Raw genomic sequence first — 19,466 nt, 5'->3', positions numbered from 1 at the left:
AAACACCTAGAAATTAAACAAAGCAGCTAAGGGAAGAACACCTAATCCCGAAACACATGAAGGCGAGCGTCCCCCAGATAGCACGATCCTCCCCACAATGAGAGACAATAATGGACTCTCCCAGGATGGGAATAAGGCCAGGACAAAGTGCGGGTGAGCTTAAATGGGAGTTTATCAATCAGAATAGGGCATGCAAAGAACTCTGCAAATTCCGAGAGCGCTCTGTCTGACAATAGCAAAGACAGGCGTATATATTTACAAAAAGCGTCATAAGAACCTACATGCTATAGGGGACACAAGTTCGTGGGGATTGGGTGGCGACGACTAACTATAGGTGCTGCTGCGATGTGGTTTGCCGTGGTTGGTGGACGTCACTGGTTACCCTCGTGGGTTGGGCTGGGCCGGGCAGGTCAGCTGGGCTCATCCGGGCGGTGCTGTTGTGCCAGCCGTGACCAGTGTCAGTGAAGAATGTCTTTCCTAACTTTCTGCCCTAGGGCCACGCACACTGCAGTCATTCAACATTGCAATATTATCTACCCCGGTAAATCTTCCAATAGGTTATTCTACAGGTTAATGCAACACAGGAGGAATGCACCTAGAGTGGGGTCTTTTGGCGATACATCAATACATGGTTACCATCATCCTGTTGACCGGGTATCATAGGTCGCGAGGTTGGTTCTCGGGGCATAGGACAGGCAGTCCGCGTTATCATGTCTTGTTAGAAGTCATTATGGATGTGTTCCTGTAGTGTTGCCATAATATTGGGTGTCCTAATTTTACAGGGGCCATTAACCTAAGGCGAGTCGGTGGGTCGTGGGGCCTAAGAAAGGGCGCCTTTGGATCTATGTTTTTAGGCCGGGGTTTACTGCTGGGTTGTAAATAATTCAGGTGGCAGGCCGCGGCCTTGGGTGCTGCGGGGGAATGTGAATGCTTGAATCGGCTCCAGCCGAAATGGGGGAGGTGGAGCAGCGCGGCATAGGCCTCTGCTTTTTCGTCTGGCAGGCTTCAATGGGAGAAAAAGGGGGAATGGCCTTGCATGTGCTCACAAAGGTATTTTCCTCGTGTGTTGCAGATTTAGGTGGAAGAGGCATAAACATACACATAATATACAATACTCATTGAGTCTTTTCAAAGCACACGTTTTTTGACATTGTTAGTGCCTTTCACATGGCTATTTTGACCGCGTTACTTATACGCTAAGTATTTAACACCTACAATCATTTTGTTATTATGTTTATACATGTTCGGTAAGTGAGGTAGTAGTAAGGTTGGTGGAGCGCGCAGGAACAACCCGCCAATAAGACTGACGGCAGTGACACATGGTGAGCTTGGACATACATATGGTGCATTTTGATGCGCCCCTTACGTGAGCTCCCAATAGGGTTGCATTTGTCTTCCCTTGCACTCTAGCAGCATTAGTTCAGTTATGGCATGGGACCTTGGGGTGCAGTCTTCTTGTACACACATAAACGCGTGTACACCCCCTTGCATGCATACACACATATATTCAAACATACATACAATTCTCGTACAAATCCCTCTGTTTGGATTTCCTGCTCTTTTGTGCATTTGTTTGTAATTATGCGCTCCCAGCGGTGTCTTTCACCCGCTTCCCAACAGCGCAGTCTCCTGTCCGCTCCCCTTCCTTATTGGGTGTTTGAGTCATTTAGACTGATCATCCAGAGCAGCCTCCTGCCTGGGTAGTCCTTGGCTAAGGGCCTTATGGCAAAGGGCAGGTCCCGAAGAAGCTGCTACAGTATGTGTTTGCCCATGTTCACCTGGGAAACCTGCCACCTTTAACCAGCAGTGACTGATAAGGTAATTGTGTTCTGTTGGGGAGTACAGCAATTACTATACTCCAGTAAAGCCCTACCAGTCTTAATACCTTAGATTACATAGCATGTCAATGTTAAGCCTACTGGTAAGTAGTTTTCCAATCACTGCTGAGTCCCAACTGTAGGTGGTTTTCAATTTAGTGCTGTATCTCAAATGTAGCCGTTTTCTCCCACTTGTCAGGTATCTCAAATCTAAGAGTTTTCTACTTACTGCTGTATCTCAAATTTAGGCATTTCATCCCACTTGACAGCTATCTCAAATGTAAGTGTTTTGTACCTGCTGCTGTGGTTCAAATCAAGGCCTTTTCTCCCACTTGCCAGGTGTGTCAAATCTTGGTGTTTTCTACTTGCTGCTGTGTCTCAGGTTTAGGCACTTTTCCTCTCCAGCACTGTGTCCCAGTTCTAGGGGTCTACATACTGCTGCTGTGTGTATGGGAGGATTGGTCCAAGAGACCCCCCTCCCCTGCACCCTCTCCCCGGTGAAGTCCATGGCTAGTCAGGGGTTCCCCCTGCCACCAGGGCCCAGGTGGTGGGTGGGCCACTGGCTGAAGACATTGACCAAGCATGCTGAATTTAGTTAGGACCTGGAAACCATTTTGTGAAATAAAGATGGTTTGAGCCCTGTGCACCACAGCGCGGCCCCCACCCTTGGAGAGTTTCAATTATCCCTGTGGCCGCAGCTCTCTTGCAGATCCGCTGAGAGCCCATTCCCACGAACAGACGGACATGAGCTAGTGTTAGATACCAACACTAACATTTGACCTTCCGCAGTGTATCGCTGTTTCCAGTATGACCCGGCCAACAGGGCCGGGGTGGAAAGGAACTGTAAAATGGTCCCCTGACAAAAGCAGAAGCCCCAAATACTAATGAGCAAACCACCTGTGATGAAACTTTTCTCTCCACAACCTCTCTGATTAAAAACCTGTAACCTCCATGAAGATGGCAGAATGTGTGCTTATATGACATTCGGGATGAAGCACCCACATCCCTTCTTGGTGAAACACAAAACATGAAAAACCCCCGGGACACTTTTACTATTTGCGCGGATGTGGGTGCTCATGTGAATGACAGAGAGACTGAAAAGGTGTGTGAGTGGTGGGTAAATGTGTATGAATGTGTGTGTAGGTGCAGCATATTTGTATAAGTGTGTGTGCGTGTGTGTGTGTGCATGTGTGCGTGCGTGCGTTTTGTGTGTGTGTGTGTGTGTGTGTATGTGTGTGTATGGGTATCTGTGTGTGTGTATCTGTGTGTGTGTGGGTATCTGTGTGTGTGTGAGTGTGTCTGTGTCTGTGTATGGGAGGCTGGGGCCTGGGGAAGGCATTGTAGCATGAACATTTTTTGACTGGGACATGACTTGTTTTACTGGTGTTAAGCTGGAAGGCAACCTAATTGTTCTTTCATACGGGTGGAGGTATTTCTGCAGCCAGCAAGGCATTGTTTTCTTACTGTGACATGACATGTGTTATTGGTGTTAAGGGGAAAATACGTCATGTTCTTATATGGGGGAGGCAGTTGTGTAATGTGGCGATACTGGCATATATTGGCAGAGCCAGAATGTTTTATTATAGTATAATTATTGGCATTATCGGCAAAGCAAACATGAGTATTTTCTTACATGGGAATACTAGCATATGTAAGTGCACCAGAATGGAGAAATGTGTTTTACACTTGAAGAGAGTGGCATACCGTGGAAAATGCTCCTGTGCATTGTAGGTTACTTGGCATCTAATGGATTTTTGTATATCTTGCTTACAAAACTGTGTGGCATTTTACCGAATTTAACACAGAAACTGTACTGTTAAAGGCACAATTTTAACCCAGTAATGGTGGCACTAAGAGGGAAGTACACCTGGCACACTTTGCATCCTCTAGGTTTATCATTAATGTCTATCACAATAGCACTATAATAGCCCAAGGTTCACAACCGCCTATTCTCGTTCTCGATCAGTGCCTGCCCTCTCTCCTAAATGTTCTCCCTTCTCCGGCCACTCCTTCTTCCTCTCCTCTCACCTCTCCACCACCACCGACAGGAGTACCACGCCCCTGTAGCCTGCCTTGGAAAACCTTCAAAGGTGGTAACCAGCTTCACTTAGCTACTCTGAATGCTCGCTCTGCTGTCAAACATTGCTCTGACATCTGTCTCCTTCTCGAAAACCTTGACCTAGACATCTTCACTCTTACCGAGATGTGGCTCAATGCCAGCTCTGTCACTGCTCTTGACACCCTCCTTCCTGGGGGCTACAAAATCCTCTCTGAACCCAGACCCAACAGGCCCGGCATTGGACTGGCCCTAATTTTTCCTGAGTGGGTCCCTGCTTCCATCATACCTACTCAATCCTACTCCTCTTTTGAATGCCTCATCTGTAGACTTTGGGTCTCACCTACTTGCTCTCTCACCCTTGCCACCATCTATAGGACCACTGGTCCTATCTCTCTCTACCTCTCTGAATGCGTCAACCTTGCCTCCTCCCTCTCAATCTCTTCTTCCAAACTCCTCCTCCTTGGTGACTTCAATATCCACCTCAACTCCTTTGATTAATCCACATCACAGTTATGTGCCCTCTCTTACTCCCTCTCTCTCACTATTCTACCTTTCAGTCCGACCCACTCTGTCGGATGCACTCATTTCTGGTGACATCCCTATCTCTGACCCAGTCACCACCCCCCTCTCCTGGTCTGACCACTCTCTCCAATCCTCCCACCTGGGGCCCCTTGGCACTCTATCCGAGCCCCCCAGCACTGCCAGCCTCCTTTGCCATCATCCGACCAATGAAGTGAGTGTCAGTCACTGCGTTTGCGTCCACCTTCATCCCCCCAACCCCTGCCTCTGAATCTCCCTCTGACTCAGTCTTTGCTAACCTGCAACTCTCCATTTCTGACACCCTTGACATCCTTGCCCCTGTCATGAGGATCCACCTAAAACCTGCCTCCAAGAACAATGGCTGGTATGACTCCGATCTATAATCTCTAAAACGCAAGTGCAGAGTTGCTGAACTGAAAAGTGGCAAACCTTGGGTTTACCCTCTGCCAAACTGGCCTGTCGCCTGCTCCAAAGGCGTTATTGCCTCCAAGAAGTGGGCCCACATCCAAGCTTGCATCTCTGGAGCCACTAACAATACGGCCGATCTGTTCAAAATATGCAGGGAACACACCAATCCAGATGCAGTCTCCACCTCTCCCCTTCCTTCCCTGACTCTTTGCACTGCTTTGGCCTCCCACTTCACATCAAAAACTCAGGACATCCTGTCCTCACTCTCCTCCACCCCATCTCCACTCCCGCACCTACTCCCCTGCCTCCCTTGGCTCCCCACCTTCTACCCCCTGCACTCTCCTCCCTACTGCTCATAGCACCTGACAAGATATCTAAAGTTGTCTGCTCTATGAAGGTCTCACTCCTCTCTTGCCACTGCTCTCTCTGACTTCAGCAACCTTTCCCTCTATTCCTCAAGCAGTCCCTTGTGCACACTCTCTTAAAAATGCTGTATGCTGACCCCTCCTGCCCAGCTAACTATCGCCCTATTGCCAATATTCCGGAGGATAGTCAGCGGGCATCACGCTCGCCTTAGAGCAAGACGACACAGAGCAACACAGGTTCAATCCCCGGGTACGCGCTTAGAAACCTCTGGGTATTAAGCGCGTTATAAATAACCAATTACAATTACACTACCCCCTTCCTGGGTTAACTGTCAGAGAAGCTGGTCCTCCCCCAACTGACCCTCTACACAGAAATTGTTGGTTACCTCCATGACCATAAATCTGGATTCAGGGCATCCAGAGTCATTGAAACTGCTCTCTACCTGTGGTGTCCCCCAGGGCTCTATCCTATGGCCTTGGCTCTTCAATATCTATCACACCACTCTGCCTCACTTGATCTCCTCCTTCTCTTCCCATATCCAGTGCTATGCTGATGACACACAGCTTTCCTTCAAACTTCCCTCTACTACCTCTTCCTCTCTCATCCCTGATTGTCTGTCCGCTATTCAGCATGGTGTGCAGTTAAGGATGTCTGTCTTAATGCCAGTAAGACAAGATCCTTCTCATTGGGACACCTGCACCCTCCTTCCCTCCTACCCTTTGGCCACCCGCTCTGGGCCATCTTCCCCCACCATCCTGTGAGGCCAAAAACCTTGGGGTCATCTTCGACTCTGCTCACTCCTTCAACCCTCACATCATGGACCTTACCAAGAAGGCCACCTTCCAGCTTCCCCTCCTCAGATGCATTATCCCCTTACTCACCTTGACCCAGAAGCTCAATGTCTCTAGAGCTCTGGTCCTCTCTAGGCTGGACTACTGCAACAGACTCTTTCTCAATCTCCCTCTTTCCTCCCTACACACATCCAGCTAATCCAGGGGACAGTTGCAAGACGTATCCTTGGCCTCAAGCCCAAGGACCATATCTCTCCAGCCCTAAAATATCTCAACTGGCTCCTGGTGGCTGCAAGGATCAAATACAAGACCCACTGCATCATACACAAGGCTTTCTGGGACCTCGCACCAAGCGATCTCCAACTCTCCCTCCCTAAATACTCCCCTGCTAGAGCCCTCCACTCTTCCAACTCTAATTCTTTGATTATCAAACACTTCTCCAAGCAGAGAGTGGGGGGCAGGTCTCTCCCCTAAGCTGGTGCTTCCCTTTGGATCACCTTCCCTGCCCCTCTCAGACTTGAGCTGGACCTCCTTAAGTTCCTGGAAACTGCTCAAAACTCTGCTTTTCTCTACCTATTTCCCTTCCCTGCTAATTACCCCACTGCCGCTGAGACCAGTGGCCTGGTCCTCATGAACCTCACAGGATATCAGGCACTTCTACCCAGTTGATACCAACATCCCCCCACTGCACTACCCCTACGGACCCCAAAGTGGCGGCTCTACTTCAAAGCCTTGGGAGTCACCCGACTAGTATTTAGTCAGAGGCCTCCTCCTTGGCTCCCCTCCTTGGCACTCCCAGGCCCCCCCACCAGCAATTGTCCATGCCTTACTCTCCCCACCATCCCTGCCTCCTGCACTTCTCTTCACTGCACTTGCACGCCCGAATACCACAAGGCCTAGTAGGACTACAACTGTATATTTACTGTTTTGCCAATGTTTTTGCTCTCCCCTCTTCCCTTCCCATTTAGCCTTGTGGCGTTTTGAAACACAACTCTGCTGAATAAGCGCTTAAAAAATGCTCAATAAAATAAAATAAAAAATAACCCCCATTATTTAAAAAACAAATTCAGGGTAGAACAGCGCTGAACCATACTTGATTGGCTTGCCCTCGCTCGCTCCAGTGCATTCAGCCGGAGGCAGAACAAGCCTCTTTCCTCCGCAGGCTCCTCTTAGGATGTGTCCTACTACATTAGCTCCAGGCCCCACTTGTTACACAATCCTGGATATGCCTCTCTCAGACTTCCGTCACAAGTTAAAACACTTACCATACACATATACAGCTTTCATTGATACATTGTAATAAAGATGTCAAAATGTTCTCTTTTTGAATGTATAAGTGAATGACGTAAAGTGAGTAGTCTCTATTGATTGTTCATGTTACTGTTGCTTTTCTGGTTCCTATGTGTCTATACCTGCAACTGGTCGTAAAACATTTACACACACTTTCTCTATTCTTTGACCATTTCTTCACTCCCATGTCATTTGTGTTCTATTTGGAACTTTTAACATTTTTGTTTAACTGTCATAACTTAAACTTTTGTTGTATTCAACTTTTATTTTCAAATGTGCTTGTTTATTTAAACATTTTCAGTCATCTGACCTTTCCTTTACTAAGCAGATAATATTCAAACACATATATTGCAAACGTTTGCTTATGTTAACTCTTTAGAACGTGGTACTTGTGTTTGGCTCCCTGGAATCCAACTCCCACTCATTCCTCTGCTTGCCATCATGGATGTCATTTCACCAAAATGCCAGGTGTAGCGGAAGTGACATTACACCACCCTTGACCTCTGATGACATCACAGGAAGTGGTGTAATTTGATCCACCCCAAAGTGACATCACAGGAAGCGATGGAACATGACCTTTCATCACTTGACAAAACAGGAAGTGGCATCACTTAGCATTGTTCCTAAGTACACTAGGAGAAATATGGTTATGTTGTTACTGTAATGTGATATACATTCCCCATGTGAATGGATCACCATATGTGTCGTTAATCTCAGTGTGTGTAGGCCCATATTACCGAATTGCTGTGAATCCAAGAAGACGTCCAAGGCGAAATGATAACGATGTGTTATTGTATTGCACTTACGCTTAAGCGCTTTATATAGTACAAATATACATACAATATCAACCAACCTGTCTTGGTACTCATTTATCAACCTCAGAAGGAGAAAAGGCTGAGTTGAATTTTCTGGGATTCAAACCTGGGATTCAAACCTGCAGATCACACACACTTTGCAGCAGTGAGCGCTCAACTCACTGAGCTATCTTATCAGCTATAGTAAAATGAGCAATTACATGTCTGAATGTTCTCAAAGTCATCAAGCAAATTAAGAGGGTTAAACTGGTAACTGAGATTTAACAGCAGACAACTCATCTGCAGGTCTGGTGCAAAGTTTGCCACATGTCAAGCCTGTGTGGATCTACTTTTCAGGCTTTAGAGGGTGGCAACATACATACCATTGGGAGGGTTCACAATTGTGTCTTAAAGAATTTAGAGTAGTGCAGGGAAAATAGCGCACTAACACGGCATCCCGTACCTTGGGCACTAGTTACCTCATACATGCAAACAAACATCTGGAACAGCATGCCAGCGAGATAAGAAAGACACATTACACCAAAGCGTTAATTGTAGCACAATGAAATCAAGGGCCACTTTCTGTGCTATGGTCAAAAATGTATACACTGTACAGTATCTTTTAGGCACAAGGATTCTGTCAAGTGACCGAGGACACCGAGATGGAATGTCTTGTGATGATTTTAACAGAGACAACGGCAGAAAAAACATGCTATAGCTGCATCTTGTAAAAAGCAAAATACATCCGAAAGAAATTGATGCTTATTGTACTCTAAATGCTTTTTGGAAGTTTTAGTCTGCGTTGTCAAATAGCACAGCGAGTTGAGTGCATGTTCTGACATCCGTGCGTAGCCTGCTGGCGCAGATTTGAATCCTGGCAGGGCCAACTCAGCCTTTCGAGGTCCATAAATTGAGTACCGCGCAGTGGGATAATAATACCAACTGTTATTGCAGTGCTTAGATACCTGCGGGTTTATAGCGCTATATAAAACTAGTTATTATTATGTTGTGAATTTGAGGTGTTTAAGAACAGACTTACAGGCCGATTCATGGAATGAATGTGCGCCGAAAATCTCCAGTGCAAGCATGCGAAATCCACGCACATCGATTCATGGAAGTCTGTGCGTGTGTAAATTCTGGGATGTGCGCTAAAATTCTGCGTGGGGCACACACGTCATCAAACGGCGTGCACTACGCGCACAGCGAAAGCACACATAGCACGGCGCACACAACAAAAGTAGACAGAACACGGGGTGTAACGCGCGTAATGGGGAACAACGCGTGAAAATGTGGGCGTTACGGGGGAAGTACAGGAGGCAAATACGCAGAACATCCACACGCGCTCCTACAACACATATTCATGGAATCTAACAGGGCAAACGCGTGCGCCAAAAAAGACCTGCTAATCCGGAAACACGTACACCAGCAGGAAGCAGGCGTACGCGGACCCGCGCAGCATAAAAGTGCGCGCAAACAACAAACAAGCTCAGACGCTACGATGAATATACCGTTCCTCGCAGCAGTGGTCGTGGGACACCGCAGGAGGAGGAAGATAGTCAGGGCCAGAATTTTTACACCCAGGACCAGCCTTTTTGGGATGCCTGATGACCAGGTGTATGGGAGGTACAGGTTTCCACCTCACATAATACTCGACCTGGTGAGCGAGTGGGAGGATGACCTCACATCACCCACCGTGTGCTCCCAAGCACTGAGCCCCTTGGAAAAGGTGCTCAATGTACTGCACTTCCTGGCCACTGGTTAATTTCAGCGGACAAGTGCCATAGTGGGGGGGGTGTCACAGGCCACGCAGTCACGCTGTCTGCACCAGGTGTTGGCCATCATGACTGCACGCCCATCAGTCCGCAGGCACATATACCTGCCCAGAACACCTGCAGAAAGGCAGGCTGCCGTCCAGGATTTTTACGGGGTGGCACACTTCCCCAAAGTGCTAGGTGCCATTGATTGCACCCATGTGGCTCTACGTCCTCCGAGGGCAACTGAGCACATCTATAGAAACCGCAAGCACTGGCATTCCATCAACGTGCAGGTAGTATGTGATGCCAAGGGAATCATCACCTCAGTATATGCCAACTATCCAGGATACAGAATGTCAACCCTAAACCGGGACCTAGAAGCTGGGCGACATGGCGATACATGGCTGCTGGTGAGTATAAATGCTGCTGCACATGCATGCATGTCAGATACTGAGTAATGTCACAACCCCACTAATGATACCCATCATCACCTCCCCAGGGGACAGTGCCTACCCTCTGAGCACCCACATGATGACGCCAATTCGGAACCCCACCACACCACCCGAGGTAAGATACAACACAGCTCATATTGCAACCCGGGGCATAGTGGAGCGCACATTCAGAGTGCTCAAGTCACGCTTTTGCTCCCTTGACCGCTCTGGTGGGCAGCTGCTATACGCACCCCCAGTAGTGTGCAGGATCATAGTGGCAGCATGTGTCCTGCAAAACGTTGCAACCTTACGGGGCCTGCCGGTGGACATGGTGGTGCCCCCACATCCCCAACCACATGCACGGCCGCTGCTCATGGGAGGGGAAAGGGCACGTGGTGAGGCAGCCCATACGCAGCTGGTGGTTAATTACTTCACCTAAAATCACACCCCTGTGGAGTGCACACAGCCCTGGCACATACCAGCTGACAATCAATGATGATGACATAAGGGACAGTCAACTGTCACAACCATACCAGCCTCAGACTGGTCACCTGGAAGTGTTACATTGTGTGCATCCCTACCTACCCAAAGACAACCAATGCTGTGTCACAAAAATACACACATTTATGCTGCATGAATGACTACCCCCTTGCAAAATACAACATGAAAATAGTGCCATGTCACCCAACCCCTCCCCATCTCCGCCACCCAACACACCATGGCATGTCATGCAATGTGAAAGCAAACAAAGGAATGCACAACACATGACACAAGTGTCACAAAGTGCACTGTCCCAAATGGAAAGAGGCCACAGACAACAAACAGCACACATGACCAAATACTTACCAGCAACACAATACAGCAACACAGCATGAAACATTGCCAAAATATGACAGTACAAACTCAAAGTAGTGCAAGTCTTACAACCTGAATAATCCAGCATATCGACCACTTCCAACTGCAGAGTGTTGCTGTCAGGCAAACGTGTCAGTGTGCTGCATACAACATGAACTGCATCTGCAAAGGAGACGTCCTTGTGAAGACATGAAGAAGGTACCTGCGAATAAGGAGGAAGACATGGATGCACAAGCACATATCAATACACCATGCAGTGTTCAATACAAAAACAAATCCCACTAGGGATGTCCACACAGTTATGACTACAGACTGCCCACACAGCTCACGGGAGACCAATGTCACTGTGTAAGTCACTGTCACTTGGTCACACCCTTTGCAAGCCCATGGAAACGGGAAGCAGGAGGGGTGTGTGTGTCAGGAACCCAAGCATCTAACCCAAACTCAGGACAAGCCTGCATGTGTCCAGCCGGAATACACAGTGGATGCCCACGGGAGCCACACAAGGCAACACACTGTAAAAAAAAAAAGAAACAAATCAAAAATGGCCATGTGGGGGTAGTGGGGGGTGAGGCCACCCAGGAGATTCGAGGACAGGGTGCACACCAACAGCCACCTGCGTGGATGTTGCGAAAAAGAAAATACCTCCATGGGCTCTTGGCCTGCACGGCTACGCTAGTGTGGGAGGAGTGCTGCTGTCGCTCTCATCACCCTCTGCTGCTGCATCAGGAGGTGGTGGTGCTATGGGAGGCAGCCCACGCAAAGCCCTGGTATGGTCCTCCATGGCAGCAAGCATGCGGGTGTGGAAGGTCTCGTTCTGGAGGTTGATAGTACTGAGATCCCCATGCAGCACCTGACGGGTTGCCTGCATTTCTGCACGCATGGCCTCCCGTGATGCCCGGATCTCCTCCCGAGCTTCCTGCAGCTCAGCTGAGAGTGAACGTGTGAGCTGCTCCAGCTGCTTTTCTGACCTTAAATTTCGGGAAGCCTCAAGGTCACCCAGAGTCTCCCTGACGTTATGGAGTTCTACCCTCAGGGCTTCCCTGTGGCCCTGTGACTCTATAGATATGGCTTCGCGCAGAGTCTCCAGTGCTGCCCGTCGGTCCCTGTTGGACGCCAACATGTCTTCCCTGTGTGATTGGCAAATGGAGTCTGTTGCCTGCTGTTGTTGCTCCATCTGCCTTTCAGGGGGGAGAATGTAAGTGGCCACCCTCTCCATTGCCTGAGCCATCATGTCAACCAATGCTCCCTGTTGGGTTGCTATACTGTAAATTGAGTTTTCCCATACAGTATTGCCTGGTGGCATATGGCCACCACGTAGGCGGGCACCACACCTGTTTGGGGCAAGGCGATCTGCACCTTGCTGTGCTGGCACTGCCTGAGGCTGCAGGACTGCATTCTCCCTCTGATCTGCTGGCCCAGGAACAGGATCAGATGTTGAGGAGTGTGACCCTGCATCTGTAACCGCCAAAGGTGGACTTACCAACACTGACATCCCCATAGAGGGTTCTACCCTTGGTGCAGGTGGGTTGGACAGAACAGAATCCTCTGCCAGAAACATTCACCTGCGACAGCACATAAGTCTCATCATCCGATTCAGCACCTGAATAGAGGTATGGGGAGGTGCACCCAGAGACACCCCTGGACAATATGGTCTGCAGTAAGATTGGGTTTTCACCCACCACTGGTGCCCGGTCGTGCCTGAGATTCCTCCTGGGTCTGCACACACATAGGCCTGACAAGCCAGAGATCCAGTACATGATTTACACATGTCCCACATGACTATAACCCTGGCATGCATGCACTGTCAATGAGTCGGAAGGGGAGGCAAAAAGCAGACACTGAGGACACCAAGATGGAAAAGCAACACATTTGCTGCATGCTGGGTAGCACTGGCATCACACATTAGCCTGTGAGTGGCATGTCCAATACACATACATGACACATGCCAGCACACAGATTGCATGTAGCATAGCCATGGATGCATGTGGCACTGACATGTAGAAGGCTGAATACCAGATGTGACATGGATGGCGATCTCATCACTGTGACAGATGGTGGACATGTACACATGCATGTAAGTGTGTTGGTGTGTGTGCATGTGTTGTGCACTCCCCATGTTTCATGTGACGTCAGGCTCACCTTTGGATGCTGATGCTGTTGTATGTGTATGGATGGTGCTGCCGGGTGCAATATTGCTGTGGAATTGCTCATGTGTGTGAGTAGAAATGACCTGTGTGTTAGGGAGTGTGATGCCATGTCTGAAGTTTGACACTGCCACTCATATACAACTGTCATGTGTGTATCAGTCCATTGTACAGTGCCCTGATGCCTGTGTTCTATCTCTCCCTGTCTGCAGCATCAACTGATGAAGAGGGCAGAGAGGGTGCTGTGGAGCAAAGCGGCAGGGATCGCACCACCAGCCAGAGACGCAAGGCCCGGCTCCCCTCCCAGATTGTCATCTCGTCGGGGAGTGAGGAGTCTGGTGCTGCGTCCCAGGCCGCAGCTGCCGAGAGTAGGTCCAAGAGGCGGAGGTCGGAGATGGACTCCTCGGCAGCAGAAGGGGCAGCTGAGACCCCACAGGGTCCGACGGGGGAAGATGGCATGGAGTCATCCAGGTTGGTGGGGGGTTTGGTGGAGGAGGAGGCCATGGAAGGGACACACACGGGGTCTGGAGGTGGGGATTCCACCGGTGCTAGTGGTGCAGTGCAGGGGCAGGGACAGGGGGCAGCACAGGCCGCCGCAGAGGTGCCTGTTTGTAATCCTGTCCCTGATCCTGTGACTGCATCATCCCGCACCAGCAGGGATGCTTACGTCCAGACCCGTTTTCAGGGAGGGGATGAGCGCACAACAACTGGCCTTCCTCTCCCTGCGGACGTGGCTATCCGGGACCGGGTTGAGCCTGTCCTTGCTGGGATAGCGTTGCGTCAACGGGGCATGCAAGGTGACCTGCGGTGTTTTTGTGAAGGCAATGCATGTCATCTCAGATGCCTCTTTGACCGCGTTGACCTACTGGGACGGGTCACCAGTGCTGGATTCCTCTGTGTGCTGGACCTTCTTGCGACCCCCTCCTCACCGGAACCCCCTACGTGCCAGTCGTCCTCCATGCCATCTTCCCACCCATGTATCACCTGGGTACCCTGTGGAGCTGCCTCTGACCCAGCGGCCAGGCTGGTGGAGGACACATCCCTGCCACAGTCGGGAGTCGGACGTCCAGCAGGGGTGGCCACCATGACAACTGCACCCCAGCCGGAGGAGGACACGCAGGCAGCAAGAGCCAGGGTGCAGGCACAGGCACAGCAGCAGCAGCAACATGGTGGGAGCAATGATGGCTCGGGGCCTTCAACATCAGAGAGGCAGGCATCGGCAGGGAGTTGGAGGTCAACATGTCATTATCCCTGCAAACCCTCAGGGCCATGGAAGAGGACCGCCTCCAGGACATTGAGCGGAAGTTTGATGATGCCCTGTCCCGGGACATCAAAAAGTGAGCCGTTGGACTAGCCCGCTGCCATTGTAAATAGTTAGTTAGTTAGTGTTAGGTTTCATTTTTGTTTTCAGTTTTTTTTTGGGGCGCTTGAACAATACCCCACATTTTTGTATATAGTTCTTCATTAGTTAGTGTATTTTTGTAGGTTTCATTTGGACCGTTGGGCTCATGGACCCAGGATTTCATCCTTGTAAATAGTTGGAGTGTGGATTTGTCGGCATTTTCTTTTTTGATTTTTCCATGGAGCAATGGATTTTACTTTTTCATTTCTGTTTGGATTTGCTTTGTAGGAGGGAGACTTTGGAGAAATTTTTGATTTCATATATTTTGGATTCCGATTTTCTTTTTTATCATTATGTGACATTCTGAATTGTTTTCCTTATGTCCATTGTTTGGTCTTTAAATTTGTTTCACCACATTTTTTGTTCAATACATTTTTTCCCGTACTTCAATGTGTGGTATTCCCTCATTGCTTTCATGCATGTCACGATGTGGGTTTTCACATTCACTGGCACCCATAGTTTGTGTGTGTGACGGACATGTGTTGATGTACATACATGCCATTTGGGTTGTTTCATGTAATGGCCATTTCAATGTGGGGTGTATGTTATGCTTGGTTGGTTATTTGGGCAGGGGTGGCGTGCGGTGGGATTTGGATGGCCATGAGGGCCATGATTGTGGGTCATGTTGATGTGTTGGGGGGGACATGAGTGGGGGCCTGCTGGCAGGTGCCCTTCACTGCTTGGGGGAACATGAGTGGGGGCCTGCTGGCAGGTGCCCTTCACTGCTCGGTGAGTGGGTGGGGGGACATGAGTGGGTGCCTGCTGGCAGGTGCCCTTCACTGCTTTGGGTGGGTGGGGGGACATGAGTGGGGGCCTGCTGGCAGGTGCTCTTCACTGCTGGGTGGGTGGGTGGGGGGACATGAGTGGGGGCCTGCTGGCAGGTGCCCTTCACTGGTGGGTGGGTGGGTGGCTGGGTGGGGGGACATGAGTCAGTGCTCACTTGTGCGTGGTGACATGTGGGCTGGCTGGGGAACTTTGCCAGGGTGGATGGGCTGCCTGTGGGGCATGGCCAGGGGTGCAGTGTGTTCCCCTGTATTGTGGTCTGCCTGCAGGCCCTGGGGAGTGGTGTGAGGGCACACCTGGGAGGACACACACTGCCAATTCGTTTGGGCACCCCAGAAATACACGTACCCCGCTCGCACAGGGCCTACCGCGTGTGAAACTCCCCGCGAACCCCAGTAATACATGTGCCCCACTCGCACAGGGCCTACCACGTGTGAAACTCCCTGCAAACCCCAGCAATACATGTGCCCCGCTCGCCCAAGGCCTATCGCGTGTGAAACTTCCCGTGAACCCCAGTAATACACATACCCCGCTCACACAGGGCCTACCACATGTGAAATTCCCCGCGAACCTCAGAAATACACGTGCCCCACTCGCCCAAGGCATATCGCGTGTGAAACTTCCTGCGAACCCCAGTAATACACGTACCTGCTTGCACAGGGCCTCTCACGTGTGAAACTTCCCACGAACCGCAGTAATACACATACCCCGCTCACACAGGGCCTACCACATGTGAAATTCCCAGCGAACCTCAGAAATACACGTGCCCCACTCGCCCAAGGCATATCGCGTGTGAAACTTCCCGCAAATGAGTGGGGTACGTGTATTCCGAGAGGTGAGCGGGGAGTTTTACACGCGTTTGGCCTAGCGCGAGTGGGGTACGTGTATTCTGAGGGGTGCACGGGGAGTTTTACACGCGTTTTCGTGGTTGGGGGGCTGTATGCTGGTCCACTGGTCTGTGTGCCATGTACTGGATTTGTGCGCTGTTCATGGCGCACGGGGCAGGGTTGGGGGCGTAACTGACACTGCTGCAGGGGGGCTGCGCCACTCTGCGCCACGGCTGCTTAGGGATGTTAAAATCCATGAATACGCTGTGCGCTGAAAAGGGTTTTGGCGCACGCGGCTGGTGCAGAATGCTGCATGCGCACACTGTGCGCCAGCCGCGTGCGTCACTTGTGCAGTGAATTCTATGAATTACCCCGTAAATTAGTGCCTCACACCCTGAACTATGCCTGACGTAAAGTCTAGCAATCATTGTATAGAATTCCAAAAAGACAAATGATTTGTTATTCCTATTCTTGCTTATTTAGGGTCACTGATCAAAGTGTAGCACTTGTGGAACCTCCTGTTTTTTAAGAGGCCTGAACAAGAAAGTCAGACACTTCAGAATCAAAGAGCCACATAGCGCTGGCCACAGCCCAGGAGCTTCCATTTAAAATAAAAAACTTTTTTTTAGGGGTAGCAAGGGAGACCACAGTGGTTGCATGTGCACCCCCTGGCGACCCCCAAATGACATCCCTGCTTGCCATTGGGACAGGTCGGGGTGTAGAAAAATGATGTTCATACGCAGCACAGAATTACTGGTGGGTAGTCTTCCGCGATTTCGAGTGAGCTAATGCACCACTCGAGCATCACTCTTTTCCATCAGATGTCCGTAGGAACACCACCTTCGTGGATTATATCCAGTAGTTCATAGCTACCTCTCTGTAATTGAGTGTGTTCGTGATTACTACCCACTTAAAAAAACATATGATACACATGTATCTGAGGATAATCCAATAACCAGAGACGATTAGTGCAGGAAAAACGCTCCCATACCATTCCCGACGCACAGTTGAAACTATTTGGCTGATGCATCCTTGTGAAAAGAACGTTTCAAGAGTTGAAAAATGAATGTATATCTGTAATGCTGCCATGAGAGGTGTTAGCGATGTGTGGATTTTCAAAGTAATCACAATATTCCAAAGCTGTGACCTGACATTGTACTCTGCAATCGTTTTCAATCAAATGTTTTCACCCATGCCCTACTAGTGGCCCCACATGTTTGACACACCTTATTTGACGTGCATTTCTTTCCGTGCAGGGTGTGGATGAGCAGCTGTTTAGCCGCAATCCGCTGATGTACAGCCACTTTGCACATGGTGTAGGAGAGCCTCGCTACTCCCAAGTAACCGATTGGGAGAAGATGAGCAGAGTTCTAACCGATGCATTGGAGCACTACAACGAGATCCATGCCGCTATGCACCTTGTCCTCTTCCAGGATGCCATACAGCACATGTGAGTTTTGTCAGCTGTCTTCAGAATGTACCATCCATGAAACCAATTTCTACTAGTTGTTCATGTAAATTGACTGATGATTTAAAGGCATGCTTCGCCTCAATGATATGTTACTAGTATTCGAGTTGCTTAATATTTAAGATTTCAACAACTGAATCTTGAAAAGATGAACATTTCAAATAAATCAAATATTAAGTAAAACAAAAGCAATGCTAACTCTACACTTGAAAAAGAGTCTTCTGATGGAAGTCATTCGTTTGGGCTGTCAGGTGGCACTTATAAGTCAAAACGATCCTATTAGAGTACAGATAGGGAGAAATTGCATATGAGGAGGGACACACAGCTTGTGGGTGTTGTTGGCTATTTGCCCACCCATTGACTGCCCATGTCCATGCTAATCCCTATGGCCATTCCCACCCAGTTCCTGCCCCTCCCCGACCCAACCACCTCCTGATGGGAACTCTTTGAGCTCGCTTTGAACAAGCTTTACCATCAAACATAGCACTCGAAGTGCCTGCAAGTTATTTTTCAAAGCAGTCTTCTGAGAGTTAATGACTTAACTGGAGTTTTAAACGTACTAGTCATGTAATAAAAATTTTACCAGGTCTGCCTTCAGCCACTCGATTTATAAGCATTATGTATGTCCATCACTGAAGTCCTGTTAAAACATTCATTGGCAAAGCCAACATTTTTGGCATGTGTGTGCATATTAGGCATTTTCCAGGCACTGATTTTAGATTTCCAGGTCGTCGCACCATTTAGAACCTGCTACCATCAATGGCCACAGAAAAGCCCAAACTGTTGCCATTGCCAAATACTTATTTTATAACATCTACTCTCTTTCCTAAAACAGAGTTGAGGGGCACACATGACAGCAAATTAACTTTGGCAAAAGAAAACTACTCAGATTTCACCCCACAAACCTTTTTCCTGCCTTTGACCATACCAGGGACTGAAGTTTGCGAAAACAGTTTTGCCAAAACATTTCTGTTTTGAAACTTCACATGGCACAGGTGGAATCACCCTGCCAATCTGTTACTTTTCAGAATGTACAATTGTGTGATACAAATGTTATCCTTAATTTAATTTGCAAATAAAATCAGTATTTTGTGAATGCGTGGAAGTCAAGAAAGTGATATCGCAGCCTGCCCCCTGGCTCTACTCAACGCAATTGACCATAACGCAGTCTCCTCATCAAAGATGCACAAAACCCTGATAACCCTGATAACATTTCACCTGTGTGCAAGAAATTGCCCTTTTTATCACTCTAAGCCCACATCACCTTCAAGACAGTCTGTAAGGCCTAGAAGGCAGTGAGAATCAATGCTCACTCCTGACTGACTGCAAAGTTGCCACACAACACAAATAACCACTGCACCAGCAGATTTGAAAATGAGACATGTCAGAAAGAGAAAGCAAGGAATCAAGCCTATGCTCCTGATCTATGGAACAGCATATCAACACACATCATGATTGGACCCTCACTCATGCAATGAGAGAAGGAACCTTAAGACTCTACCTATCCGAGAACATCCAGTGAGCTGCAGGGTGCAGGATCTATGGACCATGACTGGCCACCATCCTTCCCTTTCATGTCAGTGAATCCCCTCGCGATTCCTGTAAAGCTCTCCATTGCTTCTCAGATTTGTTTGCACCATATAATCCCCTTATACATTCAGAACTACCAAGATTCTTAGAGCATACATTTCTGTGGAATCTCATCAGGGAATCTGTTTTAGGAAGAGGTGTAGA

The 19,466-nt window shown here is 49.0% G+C and overlaps 1 protein-coding gene across 1 annotated transcript in view; it reads left to right on the top strand.

Annotated features, from left to right (window-relative positions):
* Positions 1 to 19,466, top strand: part of LOC138488874 (dynein axonemal heavy chain 11-like) — a 2,478,284-nt gene that overhangs the window by 1,242,025 nt on the left and 1,216,793 nt on the right. The window contains exon 25 of the mRNA XM_069616234.1: positions 17,521 to 17,714. Within this exon, the coding sequence (XP_069472335.1) occupies positions 17,521 to 17,714 (194 nt within the window). The remainder of the gene's footprint in view (positions 1 to 17,520; positions 17,715 to 19,466) is intronic.

The sequence above is a fragment of the Ambystoma mexicanum genome, chromosome 9 (genome assembly GCF_040938575.1).
Source record: "Ambystoma mexicanum isolate Mex_15411 chromosome 9, UKY_AmexF1_1, whole genome shotgun sequence".
Lineage (NCBI taxonomy): Eukaryota > Metazoa > Chordata > Amphibia > Caudata > Ambystomatidae > Ambystoma > Ambystoma mexicanum.
This window is presented reverse-complemented; position numbering and strand designations above follow the sequence as displayed.